We start from the raw sequence: 22,186 nt of genomic DNA on the forward strand, positions 1-22,186 counted from the left end.
CAGATCTTCACCAAAATCGAATTGATTTGTCCTTGTCACACACCCAACCTGTCCACAAAGTTTCATCAGAAAAATTCCAAAACTTTTTGAGATATCATGCTATATATAATTTTTGCTCTCGATGGTGAAGAATCACTTTAAAAATTCCAGTAGTCAGATCCGGATCTGGATTTCATGCAGATCCGTCCACAACTTTTTGAGGTATCCTGCACACAGACAGACAGACAGATAGACTGAGAGACAGAAAGGGGTGAAAACATAACCTCCTTCGCCTTTGGTGGTGGAGGTAACCAGAAAATAGTGGAAAATGGGGGAAACATGCCAACAGCAAGGTGGAGGGACACAATTGAGGAATACTTGGAGGAAGAATGGGCATGGGGAAGAATGAGATCAAAGGAGGAGGACACAGGTGGTTTAACAAGCTGGATACAAGCAGCAATGGAATGATAAACAAAAAGGGAGGAAAGTAGGGAGGGTGTGGAAAACACAACAACGCGTGAAGGAAGAGGTGGGCTTGTGGGGCGTAAATAAGGGTAGAAAAGATCATGCATATGGATGGGTGATCATCTGCTGCTGTGGTGAACAGCCATCTTGAAGAAGAGAAGAATGGTATTGAACATACTGAGGAAGTTGATGCCACAGGTAAGAGAGAAGAGGGACAAATGAGTGTAGGTGAGTAGTGACCCTGTATTTTGGAAGCTTCACCAGAAATTGGTTTGCAGCAGAAATAATGTGCACCCTGCAGAATCATGGATGGGTGAGGATGTTGGGGAGGGGTGAAGATGTTGGGGAGGGTTGAGGATGTTGGGGAGGGTTGAGGATTTTGGGGAGGGTTGAGGATTTTGGGGAGGGTTAAGGATGTTGGGGAGGGGTGAGGATGTTGGGTAGGGGTAAGGATGTTGGGGACTGATGAGAATGTTGGGGAGGGGTGAGGATGTTGGGGAGGGGTAAGGCTGTTAGGGAGGCATGTAACATGGAAATGGCAGAGTGTGCAATACCAGAAGGGAGGTGGTAGAAGACCGAGATACCACCGACTTGTCTTCTTTGAGAAAAGTAACAGGCCAAGAGAGTTTGGTTTGTCATGGGAGATTCCAACAATTTTGAGGGCCTTGGTGTTCATGGCATCAACAAGTGCAAGGTATGAGGCAGGAGTGCCAGGCCAAAGAGGAGAGCAGCATGACATCAAGCTTAAGATGAAAGCCTTGTAAGCTGAAAAAAAAATTAAATTTCTTCACCAAAGAATTTGAATGGCAGCTCAGTCAGTGGCTGAATTAATTTTTTTTGGCTAACTTAGATATGTGATTTGCCCAAGAAATATCATGGCTGATGGTGGGGTCCAAAGTGTCTGAACATCTTCAAGAGGTTTGGCAAGGAAGCAGATGGAAGAGTTCACCAGACAGTCCTTTTGGAGAGACAGAGTGAGAGTTGGAATATGTCATTCAAACCAGACAAATCTCACAGTGTTTGACCAGATAGTGATTCTGTAATGGTCTGCAGAGGGAAGTGGCTGCTGTCTGCCGACCTGAAGGATGAGGGATGCTCCAGCAGAGGGTAGAGTCATCAGCAAATAGATAAAGGGGATTTACCAAATGATTGGAAACATCGTCGATGAAAATGAGGAACAAGAAAATGGGCTCAAGACGCTGCCCTCGGGCACTCCAGCCTCACCAGGGAGAGGAGATGAGAGAATCCCTTTGAGTTCCATGTGCTAACTACGAATGTCGAGGAAGTCCATGAGGTGGCCCTTGGTTTTGAGAGCAAGGTGGAGTGGGTGCTAGTCTGTGTCACATTCCCTCAGTTTTACACTTGTTTCACTCCTTATCATATTTATTCCTCCTAATTGCATGTAACCATTTGATTTCACAGGTTGAACGAGGGTAAAGGCAAAAAAGAATTCGAAAATTCCATCCAAAAGCTTTTTTCTGCAATGACCAAAATGATGGCGTTGTCCACCCCAGAGATGCTGTTCGTACAGGTAAAGCATTTCGGTTGTTTGCATTGAACTCTTTTCGTTATTGAGGTTTCACAATGTTTTGCTGTAAACGAGTTGTTTTAAGTGATCATCTTGTTTTGTTTTTGAATTTTTGTGGTTTCTAGATTTTGTTGCAACGACTACAGCTGTCCAGTCTTGTATGTGATAAACAGTAGGTTTTGATTGGATGCGTAAACCGATTCGACCGATTCGATGATATTTGTACTTTGACAAATGGTAAGATGGAATAGAAAGGAGCAATTGAGGCAAGTAGGAATGAATGAAAGGGACAGAATGAAGTTCTACTCCAGCCAATAATACTTTATTTTTGGGGGGTAGTGGGGGGGGGGGAGATGTAAGGGGTGGATGGAAGTATTGAACAGCCACCTAGGTTTCCATCACCATGTTTGTTTGTTTCCTTCTAAAAACGTGACTCGCTGTAGCATTTATTATCATGTGATTTAATGTGTTATGACCATAGAAGTAGCAAAGCCACTTGTCTGATCACATTCTTCCATTCCTTTAACAACCAGGGAGCTGCATTGAGATCTCTCTCCCGTGTTGTTCCTGATATGCTCAAAGTGATGGACCCTGTTTGTTTCAGGTTTGTTGCTTTAATTATAAATCCAACTTTTGTTTTGTTTTTTGTATTCATATGTAAAGAATGTTAGAACTGAAATTTTGATGTGTGATCACAATGACCTTCCCTTATTTGATAGTGTGATGTATTTTGGATGAAACATAATTTGGAAACTTGCATGCTTGGGAGATTTTTTTTCACATTAACTGTACTTTGCATGCTCCCTAAGCGACACTATCACAACAACATCTCGTCAAGCCTTCCAGGTAAATCCGATTGTTTGTTTGTACAAGTTTCCCAGCCTCATGACTTAAACATCAGCCCGGTAGCAGGAGAGTTCGACTGCCAGAGATATTTGACCTTCCCAATGGTTGGGGTTACCATTTTGAATTGGATAAGGGCACTTAACTGGTACACAGCATCCTGCTCTTTTTAACAGTTGGTGTGGAGACCTCAACGTCTATGAGTGAATGCTAGCAGACGGTGCAGCCACTGTTGACATCCTCTCCAAAAGCTTGTGGCATACTCAATGATGCAACACCATGTCTGCGAGCTTGGAATCCGATCATGTCATAGGGGATCAGACCAAGAAAAGGCAACAGGAAGGCAATCAAGCGGCTACAGTTATTCCATCAGTCCAAGTGTTCAATTAATGCCAGAAAAAAAGTCTCCAACAAATAATTGCTATTCACTGCGGGGGGGGGGGCTGGATTATATTAGTATTTCACACTAAAGGTTAAACAAAGTGGTGTCCTGTAAAATTTAATTGCACATTTTCAGCGGATGAGACATCTCCCGAGAAACCAACCGCACGGAACCGCAGGGCCCAACAAAGGTGGAAACGTACGTCTGTCTAAATGATGTTCCCTTGAGAGCACGGATACTTTTACAGAAACGAACAACCAAGCAGCTTGGAGAGTGCTCGCCAAGTGGCTTTAGCACCTGAGCAAGCACTTCAATGAAACGGTTGTTAAGAAACGGCGAGCTTGGCAACACATTTAATATACAATTCACGGAGACGCCCGAAATGTCAAGTCACGAACGCTGACGTCTCTGGATGTTTATAAGCATTGCAATGTACCCAGAGATTCATAGCTATGATGAAAAGGCATTCGATAATATGAGTGAGGAAAGTGAAAACAACAACATTATCGTTAAGAAATCGTTGCGGCCTGTTCCAAGTCAAGGAATGGTTGAACATGCCAGGAAACGTGGCAACATCACACCCCAGCGAGGTTACCTTGGAAACCCCTCAAGATCCAGACAGCGAGGTGGCCAAGGATCGCCTGATGAAGGATATAATTATATATGGACGTTAATTATCTTCAAAAGGGGTGTTTTAATTAACGCAAACACCCAATTTTCACTCTTGCACTTCCTTGGACTTTTCTTTGTATGCATTAAAACTTTCAGGCTGCTAGGTTTTATAGTTTTGGAGCTATGGAGAAGACACGATGACACGTATGCCTGGTGTTGTCTTAATGGTTTGGGTGGTGGGCTTGGGATCCTAGGATCCTGAGTTCAAATCCTGCTCAGCTGTAGAATTAATACCAGGTGGGGTTGACTCTGCCTGTCATCCTTCCGAGGTTGGCAAAATGAGTGCCAGCATGCTGGTATCCTGTGTCAGAGTGGTGACACGTCCAGGATTGTGCCCAATAGCCAAGGATACTGCTGAGGCAGCACCGACGCTCTGCACAGTGTCTGATCCCAATGGATGGACTATGACACACACACACACACACACACACACACACACACACACACACACACACACACACACACACACACACACACACACACACCTCATCTATTTATCGGAGATAACACCTCACATCATGATACTTGCGTGTCCAAAATTAGCAGCTTCCTGGACACAGACTGTGGTATATCGTTCATTGAGTCTTCTGTAGACCCGTGAATGGCCATCACACCTTTCAAGGGGAAAGCTACATTTGTCACTGATCATAACATTTTCCCATTGCCTCTGTGTTCATGTGACATGCTGATTTAGGCCTAAGTCACATTTGGCACGGCGGCCGTAGGGTCGAAAAAATCTAAGGCCACGAGCAATTATACGGCGGCCGCAGTATTTCCACGGTCACACAATGTAGCAGTCACATATGTTTTTATTTTTGGGTAGCCGTAAGGGGTATTTATAAATTGTGGAGACCGAAAACGTGGGGCTGCCTTACGGTCTTTGATTTGATGTCACACGGTGACCTTAGGGCGTCCCTGTGGCAGCCATATAATTTTCAAGGCAGACGCAAGGTAGCCTCAAGGTGCCCGCAAGGTGACCGCAGGGGGGCCCTAAGGCGAACGTGCGACCAGACGGACGGAACCAGTGGGTTCTTTTTTTTTTTCTTTTTTTTTTTACCAGTTCTTTTTTTTCGGCTTGTCGAATTTCTACGGCCAACGTAGAAATGAAAAAAGTTATAACTCCGCGCTATAATTCCACGGCGACCCCTACGGCCTGTAAAATATAGCCATACGACGTAGGGCCACCCTGAAGCCACCTCAGAAACCTGCGGCCGCCGCACGTTTTTGTCAATTCAGGGGGGGGGGTACTGCTGCCATATCCTAGCCGTAGAGCAAATGTGACTTAGGCCTTCCCACCGAAAATGTGCTTGGATGTGTCACGGTGCAAGTCTTGCACGCTGAATAGGAATATGAACATGGATCCCTACAAGACGGTGTTTACACTTATCCTGCACGGTATAGAGAGTGTGTTTGCAGTATTTACCGATTGTGTAGATGAGTCATGTGAATGTATCGGTCCTGAGCAGGATCATTATTCTGGGACATGAAATTATTTCCATATCTCTTGTTGACTTTTTTTTTTCATGCAAAGTCAAGGTTCGTGGAAGAGCTCGAACACAGCATGGATCAGGATGCAACATCACAAATGGAACAGCGGAAAGAGAAGGGGGAAATGACAACAGCAGGGTGGAGGAACAAAAAAGACGTAGATGGACAAACAAGGGATACGGGTAATGATGAGGGGTAGGGGAGAACGCAGGGGGTGGACAAGATGGATTCAGAAGCAAACTTTTGAGAGGGGTGGGGGGTAGTTTAACGGGTATAGAAAGGGTCGTGATTTTGGATGGGGGTGATCAATTGTGTAGAAGACTTGGAGGGAAGAATGAGATTGAATAGAGTGTGGAAGTTGGTTACGCAGACAGGGAGTAGAAAAAGAGAGGAACAAATGATTGGAGGTGAGCAGTGGTTCTGGATTTTGGCAGTTTCGCTAGAAGGGTGTTGTTCGTGGACCACATGCGTCCTGCAGATACCTCAGGGGGACAAAGCACAGAGAGGGCAGAAGGTGCAAGATCAGAAAGGAGACAGAATAAGACAGAGGTACCACTGGCCTGTCAGCGATGGCAAAATGATGAAAGCCTTTTAGGTGGATAGAAGTTGAGGTGTTCCAAGAAAGGACTTTGCACGATGGAGGATGCCCAGTCAGGATCTGGCTTTGGAGGTCAACTTCATGGCTGAGAGTGAGACCCAAGAATTTGAGTGACTGAACTTCTTCGACAGAGTTGTTGAGAAAGTCGATGCGAGGGTTTGCAGTATGGTCCAGAGAGAGAGAGAGAGAGAGAGAGAGAGAGAGAGAGAGAGAGAGAGAGAGAGAGAGAGAGAGAGAGACAGACAGACAGAAAGAGACAGAGACACACACACATAGACAGAGAGAGACACACAGACAGACAGAGAGACAGAGAGACACAGAGAGAGAGAGAGAGAGAGAGAGAGAGAGAGAGAGAGACAGAGAGAGACAGACAGACAGACAGACAGACAGACAGAGAGAGTGACTGACTTTGACTTTTATGTCCTTTTATTACAAAAAAGTATAAAGGATAAAAATTCAATACAACAAAGCAAAGGATAATATACAAGAGTGGAAAAAAAAGAAAGAAAACAATTCAATTTTCAAGTAATCGATAAAGCATTGACAACTACAGTTTATACATACGGATACCCCAAAAAATACATTAGAGAAAAGATAAGAGGAGAGAAAGCACCACAGGCTCCAGACGTACCGCCAGGACTGAGCAACAGCCCCTTGCGTTTGCACATGCGTACCAAGCGAACAACAGCTGTACAAAGTGGGAGGGGAGAGAGAGAGAGAGAGAGAGAGAGAGAGAGAGAGAGAGAGAGAGAGAGAGAGAGAGAGAGAGAGAGAGAGAGAGAGAGAGAGAGAGAGAGACTGAGACTGAGACTGAGACTGAGACTGAGACTGAGACTGAGACTGAGACTGAGACTGAGACTGAGACTGAGACTTTTGGATTGCCTTGGGATCATGGTGTGACAAGAGAAGTTAAAGCAATACAAGCAAATGCCTGGGCACTGCCTGACAAGAAACAAGGTAAATTAAAACTTCAATGTCAGTACACCATCAAGTTCACATAAGGATGTGTTCACACACCACTGTTGTGAGAACAGTGTACAATCACTGGAATGAATTTCAAGGTGTACACGTGCTGTGACTAAGACTTTAAAGAGGTAAACAACATCGGAAACAGAATCACAAACATCTTGAATTTTGCGTTTCCTTGACAGGTATAGAGCAAGCTTCGCTTCAGAGGATAAATAATTTGCGAACAGGCACTCGTATTTACGCTGGTGGAAGATGCTAAAACCGTAAACAAAACCACAACAAGTAAAAGTTAGGCCGAGTCCCCGGATAGCACGTGATAAGACTGTATAAAGGGGGGCCAACCTTGAGCAATCAATAAAAATGTGAAAAATAGTTTCTGTGACACCACAGAAGGGACACAATTCTGTGTTATCGGGACATATACGATGAGATAAAACATTGGATGGTAAAATGTAGTGTGCCAGTTGCCACTGCAAATCTCCGGAGCGCTTGGTGGTGGGTGCCTTGTACATAACATACCAGTTGATCGAAGTAGAATGAGTAGTCTGAAGCATTCTCCCCCAATGTGCTTGTGGTTCCACAGGTCTATTGGGAACAAAGGTTTTAACACACAAAGCATAAACAGAAGATTTCTCCATCAATTTAAAGGAGGTGAGACCTTGAAAATGAAGGAAAAGCTCTGCAAAGGGATGTTGGGATAAAGAAAGGTGAGCTTCCACCTGTGGAATTCATTTCAGTTCGGTTTGCTTGAAAAAGCGCAGAATCACAGAAAAGATCCTCCCAATAACTCGAGTGGACCTCACTCCAGTGGCCACAGCGATGCCAGCAGCTGGCTTCCACTTGTAAGGAGAAGGAGTTCTGAGATCTTTTACCTTCATATATCCAGCATCAATAAACTTCTGCACAAGAGCATAATTGCTGCAGACCCCTTCAAAAATGGGGTTTAAAAAGATAGGCTCATTAAAGAACATTTCCAGGGAGTAGTGACTGTTATTTCGGCGAACGGTGACCGTCTGCCATGCCTTCCGCATGCTTCTACAAAACAAGGGGACTGATGCTATATCAACTTTCTTGATATCAATAAGGAACAGTTCCTGGTCGAAGCCGAGTTTCCCCGTCTGCCGAAGCAGGCAGTGAGCCAAGGCTTTCCACGAGACGTCCGTGTACAGCAGTTTGCGAAGCGAAAGGAGGCGAAAAGCCATCACCTTGCTGGTAATCGCGATCAGCCCCTGTCCTCCTTCAGCAACAGGCAGGTTTAACACACCGGGTTGGAGCCAATGCTTTCTTCCCTAAAAGAAGTCAATAAGAATTGATTGTAATTTTTTAAGAAACAGATCCGGGGCCTGCAGTGCCATAAAAACGTGCCAAAACATTGATGCTGCAAGGTTGTTTATAACAAGGGTTCGGCCCCGATAGGAGAGTTGACAAAGTAAGCCCTTCCATTTTAGTAAACGTCTCTCAGTTTTAATCATTAGAGATTCCCAGTTTTTTTAAATAAAGTTTTCAGTTCCAAGAAAGACGCCTATATAAAGTATTCCATCCCTTTCCCATTTAAGTTGCTCGGGAAGAGTCGGAGGAATGGCGCCATTCTGTGGACCAATATGGAGAGCTCTGCTTTTTCCCCAGTTCACTTTTGTGGAACTTGCCAAACCGAATTCATGAATGCAACGGACCAAGGCTGAGACGTCCTCATTCGAACGAACGATTGCACAAAGATCGTCAGCATAAGCAATCACTTTGAAAGCGTTCGCCATTGGTTGGGGAAGGAAACCGAGAAGACGTGCATGCAACCGAACGAGCAAAGGCTCGATCGCAAGAGAGTACAGGAGGCCAGAAAGAGGGCACCCTTGACGAATGCCTCTATTAGCCAGGAAAGGGGGACATAAAATGTTGTTAACTTTTAAGAGACTAAAAGTGTTGCTATACAGTAACTGCACATGAGAGATAAAATTTTCCCCAAAACCAAACCCCTGTAAAACAGAGAAAAGATAAAAATGATCAATGGTATCAAAGGCCTTTTCTTGATCTAAGAACACCAACCCGACATTCCTTTGCTCAAGAGAACAGATGTCAATTATATCACGCACAATGAAGATACTGTCATGAATTGTCCTCTTCGGGACACAGTAAGACTGATCTGGGTGTACGATTTCCTCGATTATGGCTTTAAGACGGTTGGCAAGGGCCTTGGAAAATATTTTGTAGTCTGCACAGAGTAATGAGATGGGACGCCAGTTGTGTGGTTGCTGAAGGTCTCCTTTTTTGGGGATAAGGGCGAGGACAGCCCTCCGGCAGCTTAATGGCAGTGAGCCTGATCATCGACCGTCGATTATAACTTCAAGTAGTTCTGGTCCTGGGAGGTCCCAAAAGGTTTTATAAAATTCCGCAGGAATTCCATCCAGGCCGGAGGCCTTACCCGAGGGTAGAGTTTGAAGAGCAGCTTGGAGTTCCTCCAAAGTTACTTCCTTGTCCAGTTGTAGAACTGCAGATTTTAACAAGGTAGGTAAAGAAGAAGTCAGCACTGTTATCATTTCGTTGTCGATTTCCTGAGCATGATAAAGTTCAGTAAAGTAGTGTTTGAGTGAGGCTCTGACAACTTTTTGATTATGTGTTATCCTTCCTTCCTTCGTCCTTACTGAAGTTATCTGCTGACTTCTCTTTGCTTGAGCTTCCAGTCCAAAAAAGAACTTATAGGATGTGTCCAGGTAACACAAATTCTCCATTCGGAGACGAATCAGCGCTCCTCTGGCTTGCTTTGCACAAAGTCCAGCAAGAAGAGCTTTTTTCTTCGCTCGCAAGAGGTTGGGTCTTTCATCATTTGAAGCCAAGAAGTTGGTCTGCAAATATAATATTTCTTTGGCAAGCAAGGATTGAAGGGCAGAGTCATATTTGGTGTGGTAGGCTCCATATTGTTGGCAAAAAGATCTTATTTGCACTTTGACATTGTCCCACCATTTTCCAAGGCAGGGAAAGGAAGGTTTGCGTTGGAGCAAGGCTCTCCAGAACACACCAAAGGCATCAAACAGTTGGTCATTGAAAAGGCTTGCGTTGAAGGTCCAGTAGGCAGCACCACGATTCCGAACTGGTTGGTGAATACGAAGTGTGACCATGTGATGATCTGAGAAGCCGCTCGGAATAATGTTCATCTTGCTCACAACATTTGAAAAGGAACTATTGATGTAGAAACCCGAGCCATATCCCTGGACATATCACGTGCTTTTGACACAGTCTGGCACCCTGCCCTACTCACCAAACTCTCTTCCCATGGTATTCAAGGCCATCTCCACTCATGGCTCGCAGACTTCCTCTCCTGTCGCAGTCAACGTGTGGCCCTAAATGGAGTTCTTTCATCCCCTCTTCCTGTGCAGGCTGGAGTTCCTCAAGGTAGCGTTCTGGGCCCTGTTCTTTTTCTGGTTTTCATCAATGATCTCTCGGACTCTCTGGAAAATCCTCTATTTCTCTTTGCCGATGACTCCACCCTCTGCCGTACCATCTGTCATCCCTCAGACCGGCAAGCAGCAGCTTCTTCGCTCACTGCAGATCTGGATAAAATCACAAACTGGTCCAACACGTGGAACATGTCTTTCAATCCACACAAATCTCACACTCTCACTATGTCTCTTCGAAAGGACCGTTTACAAACCCCCCCATCCACTTTCTCAACAATCCTCTGGAAGAAGTCTTTTCTTTCAAGCTTCTGGGTCTCACTATCTGCCATGACCTTTCCTGGGAAAGTCACATTTCCAACCTTGCCTCAAAAGCCAGTCGCCGACTGGGAATCCTCCGTCGTGCAAAGTCCTTCCTCGGCCCTCTTGAGCTCCTGACTACTTACAAAGCTTTTGTCCGTAGCCTGATGGAGTACTGCTCTCCCCTCTGGGCTGGTGCTCCTGCCTCCCACCTTTCTCGACTTCACGCTGTCGAAACCAGGGCTTTTAAGATCATTGGCATCTCCCGCAATGAAGCTGAGTCTTTGGGCCTCTCACTCAATCACCGCAGGTTGGTCGGTGGTCTTTCTGTCTTCTACCGACTCCTCTCCAGCCTTGTCCCCCCCTGCTCCCTCTCCGATTTGGCCCTACCACATTTCCACAGGGCGCTCAAGGTCCGCCAACAACCCCCTTCTGGTAAAACTACCAAAATCACGAATCACTGCTCATCTTCACTCTTTCATTCCTCTTTTTCCCGCCTTTGGAATAAACTTCCTCACTCTATTCTTTCCCATTCTTCCCTCCAGGCTTTCAAAACAGCTGTTCACCACCACCTCTTATCTTCCCCCATCCAAATCCTCGATCTTTTCGACCCCCGATAATCCACCCAAGCCCACTTCCTTCAATTCTCCTGCTTTCCTTCCTGAAAGTCCCTGTAATGTCCATCTTCTCCTCGCCATGTTCCCCGTCCCATCCCCATCCCTCTCCCTTCCACAGTTCACCTGTGTCTGTTCCCCAATGTTTTGTCCCTTACACTCCCGCCCCTCTTGTCTCATGCCTCCTTGCTGTGAGTTGTGTGTTAGCTCTCATACGAGCCTCGACCAAGGTATACAAAAAAAAAAAAAAAAAAAAAAAAACGGTCCAATCTTGCAAGTGATAGGTGGCCTTTTGAACACCGACTCCACGTGTATTGGCGGAGAGAAAGATTGCGGATCCTCCACACATCAACCAGGGAAAACTTGGACAAGGCTTTCAACAAAGGCGCTGTACTTGCTGGGTGCGGCTCCTCTCCATTACGATCAATGGCGGGGTCCATCGTGCAGTTGAAATCTCCACCCAAGCAGACAAGTCTATCAAAATCAATGTGTACAAGAGAAGTTTTTCGGTGTGTGTAAAAGGCGAGTCTCTCCGTGCTATCACGAGGTGCGTAGACATTCAGTACGGTGTGTTTAAAACTATTGTGTGTGAAGGTGAGTGAAATCAAATACCCTTTGATAATCTCATTAAAAATAACACTGGGACTGCAAAAGGAAGGTTGTATATTGTTACGAATTTGGAATTCAATTGCACACAACATACAGGTTCCCATAGTCAGCTGTGTCGATAAGTGCATGTTCCCTAGATAGCTCACCTTCCATTGTTTAAATGTTTTGAAATCGATTAGATGCGTTGCGGATCGATTTAATAGTTAGGGAGCGAACAATGGAGACGTCTGCGAAGAGGAAGAAGAACCCTGCGGTGAGGTCAACAACTCCCTCCCACCCGTGGTTCAGCGGGGGGGGGGGTGGATCACGAGGGCATGAGTTATGCCGGGTGCGGTGGAGGGGGTGCAAAGGATAAAGAGGACATCTTTTCTTTGTTCGAAAAGAGTCCCGTGGGAGTCCCGTAGTAGGGCTGAGTTCGTGGGCTGAGTGTGTGGGAGTCCCATGGCAGAGTTCATGAAGAGTCCCGTTCTGAGTCCCGTGGGCAGAGTTTGTGTGCTGAGTCCCGTGGGAGGAGTAAGCTTTTTTGCTTTGGAGAGAGCAGTCGTTCAGCCGTCGGGTTCTGCTTGGCTTGAGGCCTTCGGAAGCTTTTTGCTTCGGCTGGCTCAGTGAGCTTCGGCTGCTGCTTTGTTTTGGAAGCAACTTGAGCCAGTTGTTCGGCTCGAGCTGCGAGTGGAAGCTTCTTCCTCTTCTTCCTTTTCTTCTTGGTTCGTGGAGCTTTTCGTTCTCCATTTTGTTTCCCGGCTTGGTACGACGCATCGGCCTCTTCTTGGAGTTGGATCCTCGGGGAAGTGACGATTGACAGGAAGGATCGGCGCCTCGTCTCACCGGCATGTGTTGAGAAGCGCGGGAGGATTCGCGGGAGCTTGGGAAGGATCGCAGCGATTGGATCCAGCTCGCTCTCACTGAAGCCCAGATCCTGACAAGTTGAAGACCACACGAGGTGGAAAGGTTTGAGTCAAGCTCTGAGTTTCAGCTCACCTGTCCTCTGAGCTGGAGCTCGTGATTAAAGGCCTCAGCCACCGTTTTGTGTGTGTGTGTGTGTGTGTGTGTGTGTTTGTGTGTGTATGTGTGTGTGTGTGTGTGTGTGTGTGTGTGTGTGTGTGTGTGTGTGTGTGTGTGCGCGCGCGCGCGTGCGTACGTGTGTCCGTGGGCCCGTCTAATAAGTAGGAACTGCTGTTAAGTGTAAATGACTGTACATAACAAGTAGACGGTTGTAGTTCTTTTGTCGTGCTTTTGTTGCTTGTATTATTGCATATGTGTTTTGCCTTATTTAATTGCATACGTGTTTTATCATAATAAATGTCCTTATGTGAATGTAAACCTGCTCGTTGCGTCCATTCCCTCATTGACTGAACATTTCGTGTGTTGGGAGTTAGAAAGCCGTTGGTTTGCCGTAATAGGGGGACATTTGGACCGACGGTTCACGGCGATTACGCCGCTCAGAATCGCGTATGGACAAGCTCGCCTCGGCCGTTTGTTCCGTACGAGATCCGTCGAGGGTGGAATACCCCGGTAGATGGATCACGTGGGTATTTAGGTACATTCAAGATTGGCAATTGACCCTACCCCACGTTATCTGCCGATTGGCGTATTTCGGTTCTTGTACAAGGACCCGTAGCTCGGAGTTATCCAGGCGGCGATCTATATTCCGGGCGATCGGTCGGGCCGACTCGACTTGCGGCTCCGTTCATAGCGGTCGGTTGGCGGCCGACCCCCGGCCCGTAACAATTGGTTGTCAGGAGTGCGATTCGGCCCCCTCCGCCTCCGTAGCAAAATTCACGGAGTCGGATCAGGGGTATACGGAGCAAACCCCCCCCCCCCCGTGTCCCCAAAGTACGAGCCTTATAAATTTTATTCCCAGCACGCAAAATGTTCAGCCAAGGCGAGCAGGGGCAGGAGGGATTAGGAATGTGTTTGAATGTAGGATCCATGGCCCGACACTGTTCGTTTTATTATAATCGCACCACGGATTGTCGTCAGTGGGAGCGGCCTGTGCAGGAACTTTACCGGCAACCAAAAACGGAGTCGCAAAATGGCGGCGCGGCCGCACCTCAGCGCAGCACGAGGCGTGAGCGGGCCGCTATCGATAGCGCAACGAACCGCGCAGCACGGCGGAAGCGCTTCCGTCCACCGGTTCAAACCACGGGGGCATGGCAGGCGAGGCAGGGCGACGACGCGTACATGGCCGAACTTCATGAACGAGTGTCTTATGCCTTGGGGCAGCGGAAGTGTGGTGATAAATATGTCGAGGAATTACATTCGTTTGCCATTAAATTGGATGAGATACGGCGGCGCGCAAACGAGGTTCAGGACGATTGTGTTCATGGGGAGTCGCAACGATTGGACGAGGCACAGGAGCGAGTTCGGGGGCTGGAGGAGGAATTAGCCAGCACTGTCGAGGAACTACATAGGGAAACGACGGTAGTAGATCGGTTGCGTGGGTTTTTGTTACAAAAGGCGAGCGAACTGAATAAAAGAAAGGAGGAGGAGCGAATTGGTAACTCCCGGGATAGAAAGCACATGGAAGAAGAAAGTGAAAGAGGTGTGGAGATGAGAAAGGAATTAGAAAAGAAAGCTTCTGAGTTACAGAAACACCAAAACAAAGAGACGGGATTACAAAACGAACTGAGGATGGTGAGAGAAGAAACAACGACAACAGAGAATGAAACGTTAAGGAACCACACTGTACAGATCGAACAGCTGGAAGCGAAGGCCAGATTGCAGAATGAGATGCAGGAAAGAGTAATGGAAGAAGAACGAATGAGACAGGAGAAAGAAATCAGTCATTTGAAGGAAATAACGAGATTGCAGAATGAGGAACAAGAGAGACAATGGGATAGAAAACAAAAAGAGTATGAGTTTGAAACTGAACGACAGAAGGAAAAAAATAGGTTGGAGTACGAGGAGAAAGTGAAGGAGCAAGGAATGAAGCAGGAAGGAGAAATCAGTCGATTGAAGGAAACGACGAGATTGGAGAAGGAAGAACAAGAGGAACAGTGGAATAGAAAACAAAAAGAACATGAATTTGAGGTGGACCAACTGAAAGAAAAGGCGAGGCTGGAGTTTGAGGAGATAGAGAACGAACAACGAACGAAACAGGAAAAAGAACTAAGCCAATTGAAAGAAACGATGAGATTGGAGAAGGAAGAACGAGAGGAACAGTGGAATAGAAAACAAAAAGAACATGAATTTGAGGTGGACCAATTGAAAGAAAAGGCGAGGCTGGAGTGCGAGGAGATAGAGAACGAACAACGAACGAAACGGGAAAAAGAACTAAGCCAATTGAAAGAAACGATGAGATTGGAGAAGGAAGAACGAGAGGAACAGTGGGAAAGGAAACAAAAACAATATGAGTTTGAAATTAATGAACTCGAGGAGAGAGCAAAATTGGAGTCCACAGAGATGGAAAAACTCCGGAAAGATAACGAACAGTTAATGGGGCTCAGAGAGGAAGAACGACTCGGATGGGAAGGAAAATGGAGCCAGAAAGAAACAGAAACTAATAGACATGCAGAGACAACAGAAATAAAATGTACAGAGACACGGGAGATAGAGGGTGAATTGGACGGGGTTAAAGACGGACACACACACACACACACACACACACACACACACACACACACACACACACACACACACACACACACACACACACACACACACACACACACACACACACACACACACACACACACGTAGCGAGGCTTAATGGGGCGAGCTGGCGGACTGTCTCGTGACCCGGTGCGAGCAGCTGGATAGCCTCCTTCGGGAACGGAGGGAGATGCTATTCTCCCTTGAAGCGAATCACGACCAGGTGAGTTCGGTCGTGCCGAGCGAGTTAGAGGGGGCGAGTGCTGTTGACGGGTGCACGAGGAGCTTGGGGGTATGGAGGACCCGGGAACCCTTGTGGTGGCACGATTCCCCAGTTTGATTGGCCCGGTGTGTGTGGTGAAAGGTGTGAGTGTAGCCGGCGTGTTGAAACTCGCACCGTGTGTGGAAGAGACCCCTCGTGTGTGAGTGGTGTGGTCACGAGTGTGCCAGGGTGCGTGCTTCCCAGCACTCCGTGTGTGGAAGAAGCACCACGTGTGGAAGGAATGACGTGTGTGCGTGAAACCCCCTCTGCGAGTGGAAGCCCGTGTATGAGTGAAGTACCGTGTGTGAGTGGAACCACGTGTGCGAGGGAAACGGCACGTGTGAGTGAAACGGCACGAGTGAATAAAGCACGGTATGTGAGAGAGACAGCGTGTGTAAGGGAGATGACAGTCTGTATGCGGGAGAATGCAACCGCATCCCCGTGCCCGAGTGCCATGGTGGAGTGTGTGAGCGTCGTGGCACGCAGGAGTGTGTGCGTTGAACGGAGACGACGACGGGACCAGATGAAGGACAAGGGCCGGGTACCGGCCGTAGCTGTTTTGAGCACCGTTCCGGGTTTGCACAGCAGCGAGCGCGGGGTCCGTGCTGTGCTACGCACAAGGCCGCCACGTGCGCGGCTGCGCAGGTGAAACCCGGTCCGGAAACGCCAGCGGTGGATGTTAGCCGATCCCGCGGACGGACAGAAGCTAGGCTGGATTCGGAATTTGGACCGGATGGGTTCTCCACGCGAGCGTGTGTGAAGGTCCGACGAGCAGAGCACATGTGTTCGCGTGGGGAACCCCTCGAAACGCGGGGCTTGCTTTGAGGTGCGCAGAGTGACGTCATGGCTGCACGTGTGTTTGGAATCCGGCAGAAGGGAATTCCTGCCGGACGGTACCGTCCAAGAGGGACGAGGTGCGCGGAGCGCAAGCAGCTGCCATGACGTCATGGAAAAAGAGCGCGGCTGTGAACTGCCGCGCTGGTGGTGTGCATTATGAAGAAAAAAAAAAGGGTTGAGAAAAGCAATCCTCGCTTCGGGTGAACAGGATTCCCAGGCAAGGGGTGGAAGACCCCCTTGTTGGGGGCACAGGAAGAACTAGTTAGGGGGAAGGGTTAGCTTAGTTAGACCGGCTTCATGGGGACATGGATTGTTCTTCATGGAGCCCGTGGAATGGATTAGTTAGAGGGATTTTAGTTCAGAAATTTAGGAAATGGAATTTTTTGGGGATTTTTGGAGACACCGACAGACTGGAAATGTGTTGTGGAGACGTAGCTTAGCTACGTCGAGTAAATGGAATGTGCATTGATTTAAGGGATAACGATGGAGCATGAGTTAGTTAGGGCATTTAATTAGGAAGGGTGGCAGTATAGAGTGTTGGTGTGAGTTGTGAAATGGAAAGTGCGTGAGGAATGAGTGTGGGACAGCGGGCCCAAGTGTGTGAGTGGAGCGAATGTGGTATGCATGGTGCGGATGACTGATTGGGGGGAGGAGTGATTCCCACCCAAGAGACCCCGGAGTCAGTTGAATGTTTAGTTAGTGGATAGTTAAATTTACTAAAAGGAAGTCGTTTTGTTGTTGGTGTCGAGAGAAGGCACGAAACCCGTTTGGAGGGGTGCAGGAGTTCATGGACCGGCTGGGAGCGTGGCTGTGGAAAGTTGAGTTTTGTTTAGTGGGCACCCCAGGCACCGGACTAGTCGGCCAGAGTAGGCCAAGGGCCCAAGAGGGGTCGGGATAGAGTAGTGGGCATAGGCGACCCGTCGGAAACGGGACCCGTAGTGCCAGAATGCCACGGGGGCAGTGTAGTGGGCACGGGCGACCCTCGGAAAGGGACCTGGGGCATCAACATGCCATGTGGGCATCGGAGGGGGCAATGCCAGAGAGGGTAACCCCCTGCGTTGTAGGGAGCAGCTTGGCTCGGAGGCAGCCTGCGGGCCTGGGGGTGCCATGGTTAGAGTTCGGCAGAGCGGGAGTTCCTGCCAGTTGAGCCACGCTGCCCAGCCAGGAAATTGTGCAAGGGCACGTATGAAAATTTGAGGGCAAGGCCCAAATTTATAATGGACACCAACACAGGCCACGGGAATCATGGTTTTTAGAACCAATAGTTTTAAAGTGTGAGGTGTTTTTGGAAAGCCCCGGGGTAGTTTCAGGTTCATGAATGTTAGGGTAGATAGGAGATATACCCCTTCGCACCATCCATCCCTTTGCTCGTTGTAGGCCGCTCGACTCACCTTGGTAGATCGCTGAACTCTGAGGAGGTCATTCTGAGGCTTTGTTGGGCCTCGAGACAGGACGCTAGTCTCTCCCTATTCCCCTCCAGAGAGGGAACGTAGGGGTTGGGAGTAGGCTAGGTTGACAGGATAGGTTAGCCGGACAATGACGATAAAGGGGGTTAGGGAGACAATTGTAAAAGGGAAATAAAAATAATAAAAATAAAGAAGGGCTAAATTTGTTGTGTTGGCTGTCAAATGAAGGGAGTGGGTATGGACAGAGACAGGCAAAGGTGATAGAGTGGGGGGAGACAGTAGGCTTGTTCCGAGCCCGCCTTCAGAGCGCCCTGCTCCACCACACTCCCTCCAGACCTGATGGAACCACACCAGAGGCCGGCCAGCTTCACCTGCCGGCCTGTTGTGCTGCAGCTGCCTGTTCTGCATGGGCTTACCTTGCCATGCCGAGTTGCCTGCCTCTGCTATGACCCCATGCCTGCTAGCCCTTGTTTGCATTTGCCCCTGTGTCCATCCATCACCATGCGCGCCAGGACCATCCAGTTTGGTGAGTACTGCCCTGCAGGCAGCCTGTGCATCCAGTCCATTTTTTTGTGTTTTGCGACCATCTCCATCCATTCCCCTGCACCAAAGACTTTGCTATGACTTTTGCCTTTCCCCTTTCACAGATCACAAGTCCTGGGTCATGGTTAGTGTAATGTAATAGATAAGTTAAGATTGTAACTACGTGGAACCCCACCTGCATGTTTGTTTTAGCGCCAGCACATTTAGTTAAGTTGTCCGAATGAGTCTGTGAAAGTTTGTTTTGTTAGTTACGCAGCGCATTAGGTGATTTATTTTTGGGACACGTTTAAAGAAATGTCGCACTCAGGGATCCGAAGGTAGAACGTACTTGGGGAAAACTTACACATGCTGGTCACACGAAAATTTGACGACTCGGGACGAGTCTGTAAAAAGAGGAGGGGGTGGTGTTACGAATTTGGAATTCAATTGCACACAACATACAGGTTCCCTTCGTCAGCTGTGTCGATAAGTGCATGTTCCCTAGATTGGTCACCTTCCTTTGTTTAAATGTTTCGAAATCGATTAGATGCGCTGCGGATCGATTTAATAGTTAGGGAGCGAAGAATGGAGACGTTCCTCCCCCTCTTTTGCGAAGAGGAAGAAGAACCCTGCTGTGACGTCAACAACTCCCTCCCACCCGTGGTTGAGCGGGGGGGGGGGGTGGATCATGAGGGCATGAGTCACGCCGGGTGCGGGGGAGGGGTGCAAAGGGTAAAGAGGGCATCTTTTCTTTGTTCAAAAAGAGTTCGTAAAGAGTCCCGTGGGAGTCCTGTGGTCGGGCTGAGTTTGTGGGCTGAGTGTGTGGGAGTCCCATGGCAGAGTTCGTGAAGAGTCCCGTTTTGAGTCCAGTGTGCAGAGTTCGTGTGCTGAGTCCCGTGGGAGGAGTAAGCTTTTTTGCTTCGGAGAGAGCAGTCGTTCAGCCGTCGGGTCCTGCTTGGCTTGAAAAAGCTTGAAAAAGCTTCGGAAGCTTTTTGCTTCGGCTGGCTCAGTGAGCTTCTGCTGCTGCTTTGTTTTGGAAGCAACTTGAGCCAGGTTGTTCAGCTCGAGCTGCGAGTGGAGGCTTCTTCCTCTTCTTCCTCTTCTTCTTGGTTCGTGAAGCTTTTCGTTCTCCCTTTTTTTTCCCGGCTTGGTGCGACGCATCAGCCTCTTCATGGAGTTGGATCCTCGGGGAAGCGACGATCGACAGGAAGGATCGGCGCCTCATCTCACCGGCACGTGTTGAGAAATGCGGGAGGATTCGCGGGAGCTTGGGAAGGATCGCGGAGATTGGATCCAGCTCGCTCTCGCTGGAGCCCGGGTCCTGACAAGTTGAAGACCACACGAGGTGGAAAGGTTCGAGTCAAGCTCTGAGTTTCAGCTCACCTGTCCTCTGACCAGGAGTTCGTGATTAAAGGCCTCAGCCACCGTTTCGTGTGTGTGTGTGTGTGTGTGTGTGTGTGTGTGTGTGTTTGTGTGTGTGTGTGCGCGCGCGCGCGCGCGCGCGTGCGTACGTGTGTCTGTTGGCCCGTCTAATAAGTAGGAACTGCTGTTAAGTGTAAATGACTCTACATAATAAGTAGACGGTTGTAGTTCTTTTGTCGTGCTCTTGTTGCTTGTATAATTGCATACGTGTTTTGCCTTATTTAATTGCATTCGTGTTTCATTATAATAAATGTCCTTGTGTGAATATAAACCTGCTCGTTGCGTCCATTCCCTTATTGACTGAACATTTCGTGCGTTAGGAGTTAGAAAGTCGTTGGTTTGCCGTAATAGGGGGACATTTGGACCGACGGTTCTCGGCGATTACACCGCTCGGAATCATGCACGGACAGGCTCGCCTCGGCGGTTTGTTCCGTACGAGATCCGTCGAGGGTGCAATACCCCGATAGTTGGATCACGTGGGTATTTTGGTACATTGAAGATTTGAAATCGACCCTACCCCATGTGATCTGCCGTTTGGCGTATTTTGGTTCTTGTACAAGGACCCGTCGCTCGGAGTTATCCGGGCGGCGATCTATATTCCGGGCGATCGGTCGGGCCGACTCGACTTGCGGCTCCGTTCATAGCGGTCGATTGGCGGCTGACCCCCCGGCCGGTAGCGATATAAACAGCCATCCCAGCTCTTGGATGTTCCAGACTACTAAAAAACCATTTTCCCCTCATTATCCTTTGCCATTCACTTGCACAAGAGGAGCTACATCTTGTTTCTTGCAAAAGCAAAACATCAATGTGATTGGCCTCAATAAACAGTTTTACTTCTGCTTTACGGATGGAGGAGCGTCCCCCATTAATATTTAAACTCGCTATAGAGAAAGCCATAGGCTAACATAGAGTTTGGGTGTGTCAAAAACTCAGTCTGTCTATGTGTGCAGCTCATTCTTTGCTTTAAGGATGCATTTCCGGAGTCGATAAACTTGTGATTCCGTCACACCAAGCTGTCCGGCTTTGAGGAGCAAAAGCTTCGCAGAGATTATAAAGCTGGACAAGTCAGGGAAAAAGTCTTTAATTTTGACATGTTTCTTGCGAAAGGTGTTATGAAGAAACTTGATAATATCGGCAGGTGGAATACTGGTAACACTCTCCGAATCTTGGGAAACTGGGTCAGTCGATGCTTCTGCACTGCCACAAGATGCAAGTGATGAGGCCCCATCCGAGTCATAATCCGAGTACCGACCGGTGTCCATTACCTTTACGTTATGCTCCAAAGATGGAGCTGATGGTTTAATAAGGGAAGCCTCACATTCCGCTTCCAAAGGGGAGGAAGGAGTCTGAGGAGTCGGGGGAGGAGGTGTGGGGGGAGGTGGAGTGGGAGGAGGAGGAGGGGTGGGAAGAGGAAGAGGATTAGAAGTGGGAGGGAGAGTAGGAGGAGTCGGAGGAGGAAGAGTGGAGGGAGGAGGAGGGGTTGGGGAAGGAGGAGGAGGGTTGGGAAGAGGAAGAGGATTAGAAGTGGGAGGGTGAAGAGGACGGGAAGGAGGAGGAGGAGGGTTGGGAAGAGGAAGAGGATTAGAAGTGGGAGGGAGAGTAGGAGGAGTCGGAGGAGGAAGAGTGGAGGGAGGAGGAGGGGTTGGGGAAGGAGGAGGAGGAGGGTTGGGAAGAGGAAGAGTATTAGAAGTGGGAGGGTGAAGAGGACGGGAAGGAGGAAGTATATTAATGGAAGGAGCATAATATTCCGCTTGAGATAAACCTGGTATTTCACGAGTTGAAGCTTTACACCCGATTCAACCAGGTTTGGAGTTATTGGTGACATAAATGGTACACACTTCACTGTTGGTCTTTACAGGGAGGGGGTTACAGTGGGTTCGGTGTTAATATCCAAGGTGCCTGTGACTATGGGAGTGGTCACGTGTGCTTCCTGATGCACAAAACCAATTTCCTGCTCATGTTCACCAACCCCACCGACAAAAAAGTCATCATCCTCTGGAGCAATTACATAAAATCGATTTTTCGTTTTAAAAAGAGCATCTATTGTTGCTTCGAAACACGAGTCGTTGTTCGCGGCAGCCGGCGCCATCTTTTTTTTTTGCACAGCTCGCCGTCACATCTTCACTATTGTTATTATTTGGATGCTTCTATTTATGTTTCCTTTTTGAAGGAACAATGGTGAAGCTTTCATTATCTGCCGGGGGGGGGGGAGGATTTACCTACACCTTCGACGGCCCAGGCAGGTTGTTCGAGTTTGAAGCATCATCAACGTGCCCAACTCTAGATATACCACTATTCGTCTCAATGGGTTCG

General features: G+C 48.1%; 1 protein-coding gene across 1 annotated transcript in view; it reads left to right on the forward strand.

Annotated features, from left to right (window-relative positions):
• LOC147033942 (dedicator of cytokinesis protein 1-like) overlaps positions 1 to 22,186 on the forward strand; it is a 681,090-nt gene that overhangs the window by 268,111 nt on the left and 390,793 nt on the right. Inside the window, exons 23-24 of the mRNA XM_085873660.1 lie at positions 1,867 to 1,975; positions 2,506 to 2,576. Coding sequence (XP_085729786.1) covers positions 1,867 to 1,975; positions 2,506 to 2,576 — 180 coding nt within the window. The remainder of the gene's footprint in view (positions 1 to 1,866; positions 1,976 to 2,505; positions 2,577 to 22,186) is intronic.

The sequence above is a fragment of the Eptatretus burgeri genome, chromosome 1, assembly GCF_056783735.1.
Source record: "Eptatretus burgeri isolate ZD-2024b chromosome 1, Ebu_testis_v1, whole genome shotgun sequence".
NCBI lineage: Eukaryota > Metazoa > Chordata > Myxini > Myxiniformes > Myxinidae > Eptatretus > Eptatretus burgeri.